A 15,123-nucleotide genomic window follows, 5' to 3' on the forward strand; every position below is an offset into this window, starting at 1 on the left:
TATGTGTCTGTCAGTCTACCTATCTATCTATCATCTATCTATCTATCATCTATGTATCTATCTATCTATCATCTATCTATGTGTCTGTCAGTCTATCTATCCATCTATCTATCTATCTATCTATCTATCTATCTATCTATCTATCAATCATCTATCTATGTGTCTGTCAGTCTATCTATCTATCTATCTATCTATCTATCTATCTATCTATCTATCTATCTTTTCAATCAGCAGACTCATGGACAGCTCTACAGCTTTGGTCCAAGCTCCATAGGCTGCACATGTCTACACGGAGCCTCCCCCAGTGCAGTAGAACTGGTCTCTAGCACACAGGTAAGTCTGTTTTAAGAAGCTTTCTCTCACTCTCTTGTTTGTGTGTATGTGTGTTTAATATAACACTTGAAAGTACATTTCAGCAGAAAGTAACAGGTTCTCAAGCAGTGCTGTGGAAGAGATTTACTCCTGAGAGGGTGCAGATTATCCCTCCAATTTATATCCATTCTCTATTAATTTTCCTGGAGTGTGTCCTCAGCTTCTCTTTCAATTCTCATTCCATTACATGCACTTTTAATTCCACCCGCATTCCTGCCTACTTTGCTCCAAAACCTCTCATAATGTGATAAAAAGGAATCCCCTGTGGCCCAAATCACAATCTGGGGAAGTCTGCTACAAATTAATTGTATTCCCTAGTCACAATTACTGACATTATTATGTTGCTGATTAACTGCTTTTTAACGGAAAAATTCTTAATTCAGATTTTTTTTTTAGTCGCTTTATCCATTTATTTATTTAGCCCAGGCTGGCTTTGAGCTTGCTGTGCAGCCAAACATGACTCGGAACTTCTGATCCTTCCCCCTCTACCTCCCAAGAGCTGTGGTTCTAGGCCTGGACCACTGTGAGCTTTCCGCTGTGATGGGGATGGGAGCCAGGACTTGGTGCGCACTGCCAATCGCTCTAGCAACTGAGCTACACCGCTAGCCCCAGAGACCAAGGTTTAAACAACCACTTGACGATTCTGATTTACCAAACAAATTCAATTTCACAAATAGGATTAGGGAGCAGGGTAATTTCCATCAGTGATAGGGGGAGAGATTCGGAAGCAGACTCACCAGCGACCGTGCTTTCCTGAGCCTGACACCGTCTTCAAGCTTGTTTTTCTGATCTCGAAACTGCCGCTTGAAGTGGGGGGTCACTTCGTTTCTTTTTCTTCTGCTGCAAAATTGCAAGTGATGGGAAAATTATAACCGATCATTTGGAGTCTCCAGCAGCTCACAGAGCTATTTTTTCTGTCTGACTTTTGACGCCCTGTGATTTAAAGACAGCCTGTACACCTGTCTATCGAGAGCCGGGTCAATCAGCGCTGGCACAGGAACACAATGGAGAGCTATGAGCGATGAAAAGGAGGACAGACTATTTCTATAGACAACTGTAGGGTGAGCTTTAGGATACAATGACACACGAAAAAGAAAACCAGGTAAAGAGAGGCAAATATATTGTATGCTGCCATTTATCTCAGAAGGAGACATCTGAAAACGTAACACGCCTACTGTTTGCCAGTACTTTTTAAAACATTATTTTTATTTTATGTATACGTTTTGCCTATATGTATGTATAAGCAGTTCTTGTGAGGCCAGAAGAGGTGTCAGATCCCCTGGAACTAAAGTTACAGGCAGTTATGAGCTGCCATGTCCGGGGCTGGGAACTGAACTCAGGTCCTCGGTAAGAACAACAACCCCTGTACTTTCTATTTGTTAAATATTATTATTACTTTTGTTTGTACTTTTTGGCTATTATTTTATTATTTTTGAGGCAGGATCTTACTATATAACCCTTTACTGACTGCTCCTGAAACTTGCTGTGTAGACCAAGTTGCCTCAAAACTCCGGCTGATCATCCTGCCTCTGCCTCCTAAGCTTTGGGATCACAGGCAAGCACCACCATATCCAGCTTTTTGAACTTTTTTAAAATGGAAGAATGATATAAAAATTTGAAAAACTGGTATCCATAGGTGGGATTCCCATATGAATCCCCCGGAAACAATATGGAGGCCGAGGGGCAAAAGCTAGACTCCCCCAAACATAACTTTATTTTGTATACTTGATTTTGGAACCACCTAAAATGTTCTCCAGAGCATAAGCTAAGATGAAAGAGAGGAAATAACAGAAAGCAAAATGAAACAAGTTTGATCTTGTCTATGAAGCTGGTGGTACTGCCATACACAAAGCAGTTTTTCCTGTGCCTTTAATGCCGAGATTTATCTGAACAGTCCTTCCTTCCTTCCTTCCTTCCTTCCTTCCTTCCTTCCTTCCTTCCTTCCTTCCTTCCTTCCTTCCTTCCTTTTGAAGACAGGGTCTATTTATGTAGTCCTGGTTGGCCTGGAACTCACTGTTTAGACCACACTGACTTCAAACTCACAGAGATTGCCTTTGTCCCTCTGCCTCCTGAGAGTTGGGAGTAAAGATGCGCACCACCACGCTCAGCCTGTCTGAATATTCTTAGTAGGGTATCTGCCAAAGATAAAAGCACAAACCAGGAAATCTGAAGCTATTTTCAGCAATCATGTATTAGTATTAACACGTGTTTGCTACCACATATACTAGGGGAAAGTAGAGGCCATCGAGCCGTGGCCCACAGCAAAGTCCAGCCTGTTGCCTGCTGTTGCTCATAGACTTGTATTAGAAAATTGTGATGTGTGTGTGTGTGTGTGGGGGATGTCTAGGTGAGTTTTCAGGCTCTGCTATCAGGGCTGAGCAGTTGTGCCACGGAGCTTATGTCTACAGAGTCTAAAATAGTTTCCTTCTGGCCCTTTCTAGAATACGTTTGCCTGCCTGAAATAGTGGGTCTAGGTAATGCGCTTCCATGGTTACCGACAACACAGAAGGGAACAGAAATGAAGGTGCGTGTCTTTGTAAATCTATTCTAGAGCTCCTGATTCTGACTATCAGTGTGGCCAGGGACGGAGGACAGGGGACATGAGAAGATGCATGTGGATGCGGCGGGCACTCCAGAATGTGAGGAGCATGACAAGTGGACCGATTTCTACAACAAATTGCAAAGGGTGGGGTGGACAAGGAGGAGGAGGGAGAGCAGGATGGGGAGGAACAACGGAAGAGGAGGAGGCCCAACAGAAGGTTAACTTAAAATTCAGGGCAAGAATGGACACATGGGTCAAATACAATACATATTTTAGACCATATCTGGAATCTTATTAAGCAAAGCATTCATTAAAAAGTCAAACATCTGTGCACATTCGAGGAACCCTGAATGCTGGTGACCCTTAACTGGATTAAGGAACTATTTCTTGAGTTAGATAAAGATGGTGTCAGGTTATGTTTTTTACAAAGGGTCTTTACATTTTAAGAATACAGATAGAGTCGGGCATGGTGGCGCACGCCTTTAATCCCAGCCCTCAGGAGTCAGAGGCAGGCGGAACTGTGAGTTTGAGACTAGTCACTACGGAGTGATTTCCAGGACAGCCTGGGATGTTGTACAGAGAAATCTTGTGTGGAAAAACTAAAAACCAAACAAAGAAAAAAAAAAAAAAGAAAAGGGGGGGAGAAAGAAAACAGATAGAAGTATATGTATGACATATGAAGTAAGTCCTATATGGAATAATATAACATTATTTATTTAAAAAATTATTTAGGGGCCGGGCAGTGGTGGCGCACGCCTTTAATCCCAGCACTCGGGAGGCAGAGGAAGGCGGATCTCTGTGAGTTTGAGACCAGCCTGGTCTACAAGAGCTAGTTCCAGGACAGGCTCCAAAGCCACAGAGAAACCCTGTCTCAAAAAACCAAATTAAAAAAAATTATTTAGGGGATCCAGACATGGTGATGAATGCTTGTGATTCCAGCATTGGGAAGACTGAGGCAGGAAGATTGGAAATTTGAAACTAGCTTGGGCTTTGAGTAGACCCTGGCTTAATCATCAGCATCATCATATAGGAGAGGGGCAGAGTAGGTAAGGAATTAATGTTGATTATCTATCCATGTATCTATCTATGCATCTATGCATCTATGTATCTATCTATATTTGAATATCTGTTGTAAAAACTTTATTTAAAAAGAATGTGCCTGCCCAAATATTACTTGCCACTTCATTTTCAAGACCTTGCTCAAGTTTTAACTGAGGAGTTTCAAATAGACAGAAGAGCTAGGAGAATAGGGCATCGGTCTCAGCCTTAAACAGATGTTGATGGCACTTGGCTGTGCTTGCCTCACTGCACCCTCCACATGTATAGAGTTGGTTTTGTGGTGGTGGTGGTGGCTTGATTAGTTGCAGAAATGACACCCCCCCCCAGTACTTCAACACTCATCTCCTAAGACGAAGACTCTTGTCTACCCAGCCACACTGGCACCAATGTGTCATAGGAAAGAAACATTATTTAGTATCATTTAGTATATGGTCCATATTCAGATGTCTGCAGTTGTTCCAAGGATGTCTTTTGTTGTTTCTTTTTCTCTCCCTCTCTCCCTCCTATCCTTCCTCCCTCCCTCTCTCCCTTCTTTTGTCTCTCTCTCCCCCATCTGTCCTTTTAACTAGGACCCCCTCGAGAGTCAAGCTGCATTTGGTTATTCTACAACTTTCTCCCATCTCCTTTCCTCAGTACAGAGACTCTGTGTAGCCTTACCTGTCCTGGAACTTGCTCTGCAGACCAGGCTGGCCTCGAACTCACAGAGATCCTTCTGGCTCTGCCTCCTGAGTGCTAGGACTAAAGGCATGTGCCACCACACCTGGCTTTAATACAGATTTGTTTTTGAAGCCAGAATCTAAGACATCTCAGAGAATTTAACACATGCGTGCAATCCCGTGTGTGCTTCCAGAAGAGCTACATACCGTGGACCCTGACACCCAGCTGCATTCCCCCATTCATTCATTTCAGGTGCAGGACTAGAAGGAACCTTCCTGACAATGTTTAATCCTAAAACTGGCTTAAATTGGCTTTGTCAGTATCGACATACCATCCAGCCTGGCCACATGTAGAAAAAATAAATAGCCATCAAATTACAATTTGAAGGAGAGCATCAATATACAGAAACTTCAAATGCACAGGAAAACCAGGCACTGTGGCACACATTTATAATCCCAACATTCAGGGTTCTGAGGCAAGAGGAACACAGGTGCAAGGCAAGCCTGGGCTACAAAAGGAGACTCTTTCTCCACGAACAAAAGGCAGGGAAGTTGAGAGATTAGCAGCACAGTGATGAACCACACAGTCTCCATCTCACTTCAATAACTGGTCATATTTTACTACACATAACTTAACTTTCTACTTCATTATACTACAGTTTTTGGTCTGAGGGTTTTTTGTTTGTTCGATTGATTGATTTTAGGACAGGATATCTCTATATAGCCCAGGCTAGCCATAATGTGCTATCTTCTTGCCTCAGCTTCCTCGGTGCTACGATTACAGGTGTATATCATTAATATCTCAACTGCCGTTTTAATTTTGAGACAGGGTCTCATTACTTAGCTCAGGCTGCCTCAAACTTGCTCTGATCTTTTTACAAGCCCATGCCTAGTTAGCTAGGTAGGGAAAAGTGGCTGTCTTACTACCTCACGCTCTGCATGAGAGGGTGGCGGTCAAAGTTTGGCCTTCCCTCCTTTTGTTTGCTTACTCACTGGTAAAGGAAGGGAGCATAAGATGGAAAAGAAAAATATCTAGTGTGAACCATACGATGCTGGTTGGTTTTGGTTTTGGCTGGTTTGGGTTATTTTAATATTAAAATATTAAAACAAGACATCTAAGGTTGGAGCAATGGTTTATCAGTTAAGGGCTCTTCCTGCTTTCTCATAGGACCAGAGTTCAGTTCTCAGGATCTACACTGAACAGCACACAACCACTTGTGACTCCAGTCCAAAGGCCTCTTCTGGCCTCCACAAGCATCCCTCCCAACACACACACACACACACACACACACACACACACACACACACACACAACACATGCACACAAATCATGGTTAAATAAAATTTTAAATATTTAACAACGGGCTGACCAGATGGCCCAGCAGGTAGCAGTCCTTGCTATATACACCTAGTGATCTGAGTTTGATCCCCTGAACCCAGGGTGGAAGCAGAGAACTGACTTCTGAAAGTTGTCCTCTGACCGCCACACACGTGTGCCATGGCACGCACACACAGTATTTAAAACAGTAAGTAGGTTGCACTGCTAAGTCATTACAGCTATAAGAAGTAGACGGATGGCGGTGGAAAGGGCAAACTTTTGAAGAGTGGTTTAGTCCACATCGACCCACTGAAAAGCTTCTGTAGTTAACAGCGAGCTCTAGGATCACTTTTTCTTTCATCTACTCAAATGTCAATCAATTATTTTGAAAAAAACAATAGGGTGAGAGGGGCACGGAGCGTCTCACCATTGCCAGAGGTGTTCGGGGTCACAGTTGTCTAGATAATTAAAGCGGATGATATCAGTGGGATGCTTATCCGACGATCGCCACGGCGGAAGCTCTTTCTCCCCTGGGTTATTCTTCTTTCTTAAGGAGGCGGAGGATCGCAAAGCTAACGAAGGGGACTGCTTTCCCTCTGGAGAGCTGCCGGGAACGGGTTGAACGTCGGCAATTATGAACCCATCCTTTGGAGGTGTCTAGAGGAAGAAAGTGTGTTATTTCTACCCTCAGACCACCAGAATAACACCACCACCAAGAACAAAGAACACAAACATATTAACCACCCTCCTCCTCCTCCTCATTCTCATCCTCACTGTGGTGATAATGATGCGATGATAATGGGGGTAAAGGTTACGAGGAGACAGCAGTCCCAGTCCCAGGAGTATTTCATGTGCACAGCAGTTTCTGTGCATTTTCTTATTCCATCGCTACAGTAATTTCTTTATTATTTATTTATAGGGTCTTGTGTAGCCCAAGCTCACCTCAAACTCCCTATACAGTCCAATGTGGTCATGAACTCTTTTTTTTTTAAATAATTTATTCTGATTTATTTAACTTTATGTGCATTGGTGTGAAGTTGTTAGATCCCCTGGAACAGGAGTTACAGACAGTTGTGAACTGCCACGTAGGTGCTGGGAATTGAGCTTGGATCCTCTGGAAGAGCAGTCAGTGCTCTTAACCGCTGAGCTATCTCTCCAGCCCGATCATGAGCTCTTGATCCTCCTGCCTCTGCTTCCTGAGCGCTGAGGTTACGGGTCTCTTACGCCAGGTTTGTGTAGTGCTGGGGACTGAATTTGGGACTACCTGACCGACAGGCAGACACTCTACCAGACGAGCCGCGTCACCTGCCTTATTTGGTTTTCAAAGACAGTGTCTCAGTCTGTGACCCACGCTGGCTTTGAGATCACTGTCATCTCTCTTCTCCAGTCTCAGAAGCGCTGGGATTACAGGTGTGAGCACCACTCCCAACTCTCACAGTAATTTAAAGACCGCTCATCATCGCTCCTATTTTACGGAGCCAGTGTCTGAAGCTAGAAGAAACTATTCAATCGACTCATAAGGACATAAAGAGGATTTCGATTTGATTCCAGAATTCAAATCCAAGTCTGTGGTACTTCAAGTTCGTATGTCAAACCTTTCCATCCTATCCTCAGCTCTACTACCCATTTCCTAGCCTGTCACACGGCAGTTAATATAGTCATAGACGGGTACAACCCCCCCCCGCCCCCTCCCAACAGCGCTCTACCCTTAACGAGCTAACAGACAGACACGTTCAAATTGCACAGGGGTAGACTGTGGCTGTGTCAGTTATCCAAAGCCAAGCCACTCCCTGAGAATAATTCTATTTAATTTCCAAAATTAGAAGTCTGTCTTTTGTGAGGCCTGGTTCATAAAGTGTTTTCAATGCGGGTTTAGCCTAAGGGAAGTGGTACTGGTATGTTAAGAAGCCATTAAGAGCTCAATTTTTGTTCATTAAGAGATTAAGGAGGCTTTGCTTCGTAAATCGACTTGCTTCAATTGTGAGTGAAAAATCAAGAATTTCCCCAGTTGGGACTGGGGTGTAGCTCTCTGGTAGAGACTTTTCTAGGATCTTATATTTCATACCCAGCTCCACCATCAAAAATAACGAAGTTATGAAGGAAGGAAGAAAGGAAAAAAGAGAGGAGGGAAGGACAGAAGGAAGGAAAGAAAGATGGAGAGAGAAACAATCCCCTAGTTCCCCAAGCACAGCAAGTTCACTGTTTGAGCCACTCCTTGTTTGTGGTCGTCATTTCTACTCTGAGATTATCCTTAGTAACTAGGTGTTTCAATGACAGTGTTTATTTGGGTATGTCATGGTTCCTAGGCTGAGTCCTGTGGAAACCTGGTTAGGATCTTTGTACTCTTAGCACCTAGCACATAACAACATCTGATAAATATTTACTCGCTTAATGAATGATTATGGCTGTATCAGTTTGCCGTCTGCTGCTATGATAAACTCCATGGCCAGAAAAGCAACTTGGGAAGGAAAGGATTCATTTCGTCTTACAGGTTAAAGTCCATCATTGAGGGAAATCAGGGAAAGATCTTGAAGCAGAAACCATGGACGAATGGTGCTTGCTGGCTTGCTTCCAGGCTCATGCTCAGTTACCTTTCTTATATAGTTTAGGATTAGCACCTAGGATTAGCTGCCTAGGGTTAGCACCACCCATAGTGGACTGGGCCCTCCCACATGAGCAATCAAGACAATGCTTCACAGGCATGGCAAGAGATCAATCCCGGGCATGTCAAGTTGACAACTGAGATTACCCATCACTATGGCCAACTAAGAAGACATTTAAGGGGGCTGGAGAGATGGCTCAGAGGTTAAGAGCATTGCCTGCTCTTCCAAAGTCGTGAGTTCAATTCCCAGCAACTACATGGTGGCTCACAACCATCTGTAATGAGGTCTGGTGCCCTCTTCGGGCCTGCAGGCATACACACAGACAAAATATTGTATACATAATAAATAAATATTTAAAAAAGAAGACATTTAACATTTGTGTAATTCTGTAGGCTGTACAGGCCTCATCTAGAAGGGACATTCATTTTTATTAGCTTATTTAGAAATAAACCATTGTGTTTTTGCTGGAGGAGTTCTACTTTTATCCCTTGTAAGGGTTGATATTGTCAATTTGACAGGATCTGGAGTCACTCAGGAGACAAACCTCTGGGCACACCTGCGAGGGGGTTTCTAGACTGGGTTAGTTGAAGTGAAAAGATCCACCCTAATTGGGGCAGCATCATTCTGGGCACTGAGGTTCCCGATTGGACAGACAGGAGACGGTGACTGAGTACCAGCATCCAGCTCTTAGCTTTCTGACTGTGGAGGCATGTGACCAGCTGCTGTAGGAATTTAGCAGTGTTGCTCTACCTAGAGCAGACACTATAATGAACAGCTGTTTTATAGAAGTCCCTTGACCCTGAAGAATCTTTGTGGAAAACAGCGATTGCTTGCCGTGATTTGTAGAATGTTTTTCTGAGGGAGCACTGCAGCCTCCACGTAACTGTGGTCACAAGACGCCTCTGGCGCACCCGAGGCTCCTGCACTACTGTGTACTACAAAGGCACACAGGAAAGGACTAAAGTCACGAGGGTCCGTGATGCTCTCCTTTAGAGAGACATACAGTTAGATCAGGGATCTCGGTATGAGGAAATATGTTAGCCAAAAAACAACTTTGTGAGACAATCAAATCGGCCTTTGTACAGCTGTTCCGGGTTCAGTTCATCAGAGGCGGAACCACACAGGCCTGAAATTTCATCTTGGAGGGACCTCTCTCTTCAACCGACCCACATGACACAGAACACCCCACCAACCAACCACTTCAACATCCTTCAGTCATGACTTCCCACCACAGCAGTGATAAAAGCAATTAATACAATAGTATTAGAAATAAAATAATATGGAATAATTAAAACACTGGGGAAGTATTTATGTATAAGTAAGAGTAAAATACAGAAAAGTCATTAATTCTGAAAAGCACAATGCTTGGTATTCTAACAAACTGACAATAATGAAACCCACAACAGTGACATAAGCAAGTTTTGCTCCTAACATTTCAAATCTTTTGTGTTGGCAGTTGGATTAAACGCTGGGCCTGACACATGCCAGGCAAGCTCTGGGCCTACTGCTGAGCTATGTTCCCAGTCTGAATGTAGATTTTCTGGAATTCTGTCATAAATGGACATTGAATCTTGTTAAACAACTTGTTTGCATATCTGTATTAAAATGATCCCATATCTTCTTTTTTTTTTTTAAAGATTTATTTATTTATTATGTATACAACATTCCTTCCATGTATGCTTGCATGCCAGAAGAGGGCACCAGATCTCATTACAGATGGCTGTGAGCCACCATGTGGTTGCTGGGAATTGAACTCAGGACCTCTGGAAGAACAGTCAGTGCTCTTAACCTCTGAGCCATCCCTCCAGCCCTCTCTTCTTTTTTTTTAATTCTGTGACTATTCACATCAAATGAGCGTGTGTGTGTGTGTGTGTGTGTGTGCACTCACATGTGTGTCTGTGAACACATGTGTGAACATGATTATGGAGGATGGAGTTAAACCTTGGGTGTCAGCTAATAAATAAACACTCGCGCATTCTGGCACATATCTATAGTAACAGCATCCCTAATTCTGAGGCAGGAGGCTCTTGAGATCAAAGCCAGCCTAGGCCACATAAGGAGATGCTGTCTCAAACAATGATTTAATTAGCCCACTGACCGACCAACCAACAAACTTCAGCTCATCTTATAGAATCATAACAAATATGAATATGTAAATTCTAACGGCCCATGCTGACAACTACTGAATATAATACAGAATTCCCATGTCAGAACTATCTGGCACATAAATCAGGGCGAGGAATCAGAGAGGAGCACACACTCTCCAGCCCCAGGTTTGACCTCTGCAGGTAGCTGTGGTTGGAAGGCAGCAGGTGAGAGCGCTCTGTAACACGAATATCCTGAGAAGGTCTATGAAGCTTCAGACGAGACGTTCGGAGTCTCGGGTATGTCCCTTTCCTACATTCAAGATGGATCTTTGACTCACGAGTTCTAGAATTTGCTACCGCTTTCCGTCTCAAACTTGCCTTGGGTTTGGTGATGTGAAGTTCTCTCACCATTTGAATGTAGTGCTTTTTCCAGATGCCCTGCTCAAATGGGGTTGGGGAGAAGTTGATGTACCAGTTAAAGCGCAGGCACTTGAGCATCCAGAGCTGGTCCAGCTCAGCCAGGCTCTTCCAGTACCAGCTCACCTGGGAAAACAAAGCAGCCTCGTCAGGTTCGTGGCCTCGCTGAGGGACCCCAGAGAACTGCTGTCATTTGCCTCGGAGGCATAGCTCGGTAATGAAACACTTCTGATTCTCCTCCTGTGGTGTTCTGGAATTACAGGTATGCCCCATCACGCCTGCTCTACAGGGTTTTATCTCAATTTAACTCCAGTTTATTTATTTATTTTTTTAGTATTTTTTTAAACATTTATTTTTACTTTAAATGTAGCAGTATTTGCCTGTGTGTACGTATAGGCATGCAATCCAGAAGAGGAGTCAGGGCCCTGGAACTGGAATTATAGACAAGTTGTGAGCTGCCATGTGGGCACTGGGAACTGAACCTGGATCTTCTGCAAGAGCAGCAAGTGCTCTTAACCGCTAAGCCATCTCTCCTGCTCCTTAACCTCAGTTTCACACAGTAAAGAATACTTGTAAGAAATACTGGCTTCTTTTTTTCCCTAAGCCCTCTGAGGGTACACTGGCACATTCTGTTTTACCTATCTTTCTTTCTGTTTTATTTTGCTTTTGAGAAAGGGTTCACTCTGTAGCCCAGGATAGCCCTGAACTCACAACGGTTCTCCTGCCTTAGCTTTCCCAGTGCTGAGTTCACAGCTATGCAGCTTAGCTTAGATACCTGTCACTTTTGTTCTCTTAGTAGACATCTCATAAACGCTCTCTCTTGTGCTTTTCTGTTTACAGGTGAGCTGCACTGCCCAATCTGGCATGTTATTATAGCTGTATACACAGGCACCCTGCACTGCACAGTCTAGGTTGTTATTGTAGCTGTGTGCTAGGTGGCAATGCCGTTCTGCTGAGGAACCACGTATATGAGTATAATTGCTAGAAGTTTCGTCATCTAACACTCTGGTGTCTTACACACACACACACACACACACACACACCCTCTAAGTCTACAGAGTTAAATATAAAAAAAACAAGGTCAACGGCCATACATTCAAACTTTGCAGAATAAAACCCATCACTTCGTCTTATGCCCATGCATGTGAGTGTTCATCTTTAGGTTATTCCACCCTCAGGGTTTCCTAAGGCCATGTGCCATCCCATTGCCTTTACCTGTGCACAACGGCAAAGGCTCCGGGGGTCCAAGAAGGAAAAGATATAGACGGATAACACCCTTGGCAGCTTGGTAGTAAAATCCAGGGCCTCCGCTGGAATTCTTTCCTGCAGCTTTCGACAGCAGAACTTCTGCTGGGCCAGGGAGCAGCGCTCTAGAAGGCCTGTAAGGATTCTTCTCCTTTGAGAGTCTGTCCATTTGTCAAACTGAGGAAACAGAGTAAGAGAATCCCATGGGTATTCGGATCAATCGTGAGGAAGAGACCAGCACAGAAAGTGAGTTTAGTAAATGACTTGCTAGCGCACAGCATGCGTTTGTTGCTATACCAGTTTGGTAAATTCCACATTTCACCACGGACTTATCCTTTCTCGCATTTCCAGTATGTGACCAGACCACATGCATTGGACAGAATGCATCTGGCCCAGACCTTCAGTGTATATGTAATAGTCAACTTGACACAATCTAGAACCACTTGAAGAGAGCCTCATGGAGGGGTTGTCTAGACCAAGTTGGCATTTGACCATATCCCTGGGGGAGTATCTCAGTGAGGGATTGTCTAGACCAGGTTGGCATTTGGGTATGTCCCTGGGGGAGTGTCTTGATTATGTTAATTGATATGTAGGCCCATATTTTCTGCACGGTGTGACAGCCAAGTTCTCGGGTCATAGTTGGTATCCAAAGCAATCCTTCTAGACAGGCTGTCGCTACCTAACAACAGGCTCAGGATTTACCCGCTCCTTCTCTTTTGTTATTATGTAGATCGCCTGGGAAGAGGTGTAAATTCCAAGCTAGTGAGTTGGGGCCTTGACTGCAGTCCCACTACCCCCCCACCACACACACAAAGAGAATATTAATGAGCTTCCACCTTGGTTTACCTTGGGGAATAAAAGGTGTTTAAATAATAAACACGGGTGATCCTCGGGAATGAATGAAGCCTGAGACTCCCTTCGGATATTGCTGTGTAAACTGTGTCTCAATTTTTCCCACACCTCCATGCCGATCTAGAGAGGGAAAAGTAGTTTATGTTGGGGCTTCGGACCCCGACACAGCCTATAGTGGGAGGCACCATTCCCTCGGCAGGGGATCCTGTGCTATCTAAGTGCTGAGAGAAAGCCGAGCATGTATGCACGTATGCACTTATCTTTCTCTGCTCTTGACGGTAGATGTGACTAGCTGTTTTAAATTACTGCACTGATGTCCCTGCTATGGTGGATGATAACCAGAACTGTGGACTAAGATGAACCCTTCCTCCCATGGATTGCTTTCTTGTTGAGGTGTTTTGTCATCGCACACATGACATGACACTAGGAAACATAGCAAATAAACGTGTGTATGAAGAGCAGAGGGAAATGAGTGACCCTCAATGGCTCTTAGCCAGCTGTCTCCTGTCTGATACAGTTGAGAAGCTCATGTTCAGGAGATGGTCTTACCTACAAGACAATGCCCACAGACATGGCCACAGGTCAGTCTAGCTGAGATAGCTCTTCAGCTGAAATCCCCTTCTCAAATGAGTCTAGGTTGTGGCAAGCTGACGTTAAAATTCGCCTTCACAGTATGGGTGCCGATTCATTTTTGTTGGGGTACAGATGTGAGATATGCCCCTGTAGGGTGTGCCCCTCCGGCCCTTGTACTCTTCTCCAACTTCAAAAGGAGGCTCTCTTTCAACAATTTAAAGCACCTTGTGATGACTTCAGAACTTGTCTGTAAATGTCCCACTTCCTCTGCTTCCCTCCGAACACTGATTCAGAGTTATTAGAAAGTCTCCTGGATTATAGTTTACCTCATGTAAAGTCTGTTTATCCGTTCTGAGTTTGGATTATTTGACAGGAAGAGAATATTCAGTGTCTCGCTCTCAATTTCCTATTGTTTGTAATATTCAAAATGTCCTTATTTATACATTGTGGGTCATTATAGTTACATTGTAGGGCTATTGTGAGGATTATATACTATCGTGAGGTTTACACGTACATATATATGCATGTGTATGTGTGTGTTTACATTGTATAAGTGACACCTATTATTCTAAAATGCCATGGAGATTTTAAAAGCAATAAGTAAGTGGTTAAATCTACATACAAGAGATAAATCTATGTGCAAGACACTTCAAAAGCATCAAGCTGTCATTTCTGTGCTTTGACATGAATCAGTCAAGGTAAACTCCCCAGATTTCTTTAGTGCCACATAAGAGAATGAACTCACATTATAGTGTGAATTAAAATGAATATAAAAGAACATTAGGATCATAAAAACCTATAAAGGAAAACACTGAAACACTCTCCCTGGAGATTAAAAAGATAATTACATGGACTCTTCATTTGTTTCGCTGATCCAGAAAGTCCAGGATAATTTACATTTGGTTCAGATAGGTGTTTTTTGCCTCAGGGATTTTCCTTTCTAATTGTGTTTGTTTTAGCTAATAGAAAATGAATTTGCATTCCTTGAACCCCTACCAAGTCAAGGTGGGGGTGGTGACTCAGAATACTGAGCAGCAGGGGAAAAAAATCCCTTTGGAGTTTAGAAGGTGTTAGAATAAACTAGGAAGTAGCTAATCCAGGCAGAGTTCACTGGGCAGGAATTTAACAACCTCCCTTATTTTTTGCATCAACTCTTCAGTAAAATACAAAGCATAAAAGGAAGGGATGAGGGTGTGAGGCTGGAAGCCATTAGAGTTCTCTTATTCCACTGTCACACGGTGTTGGGGTTCACTCCTGAAGGATGCAGTTCTGTGGGGTATTCTTAGTAACTGTGAACACGCTATTTTTAGAGTTTCTATAGCTTGAGCTATCGAAGTTCACCAATCTCACAATGAATGGCAAGGACAGGAAGGTGATTTGGGAGGCTTCCCCCGGCTTG

At 43.6% G+C, this 15,123-nt stretch overlaps 1 protein-coding gene across 5 annotated transcripts in view; it reads right to left on the minus strand.

Annotated features, from left to right (window-relative positions):
• Positions 1 to 15,123, minus strand: part of Fbxo16 (F-box protein 16) — a 52,962-nt gene that overhangs the window by 16,764 nt on the left and 21,075 nt on the right. For 4 of the 5 annotated variants that reach the window (XM_026783261.1, XM_026783262.1, XM_026783263.1 and 1 more), the window contains 5 exons: positions 13,146 to 13,271; positions 12,270 to 12,476; positions 11,016 to 11,180; positions 6,375 to 6,604; positions 1,110 to 1,212 (listed from right to left, as the gene is read on the minus strand). In XM_026783261.1, the coding sequence (XP_026639062.1) occupies positions 1,110 to 1,212; positions 6,375 to 6,604; positions 11,016 to 11,180; positions 12,270 to 12,476; positions 13,146 to 13,271 (831 nt within the window). The remainder of the gene's footprint in view (positions 1 to 1,109; positions 1,213 to 6,374; positions 6,605 to 11,015; positions 11,181 to 12,269; positions 12,477 to 13,145; positions 13,272 to 15,123) is intronic. The other variant, XM_005355512.3, reaches the window with a different exon arrangement.

Source organism: Microtus ochrogaster, chromosome 17 (assembly GCF_000317375.1).
Source record: "Microtus ochrogaster isolate Prairie Vole_2 chromosome 17, MicOch1.0, whole genome shotgun sequence".
Taxonomy (NCBI): Eukaryota; Metazoa; Chordata; class Mammalia; order Rodentia; family Cricetidae; genus Microtus; species Microtus ochrogaster.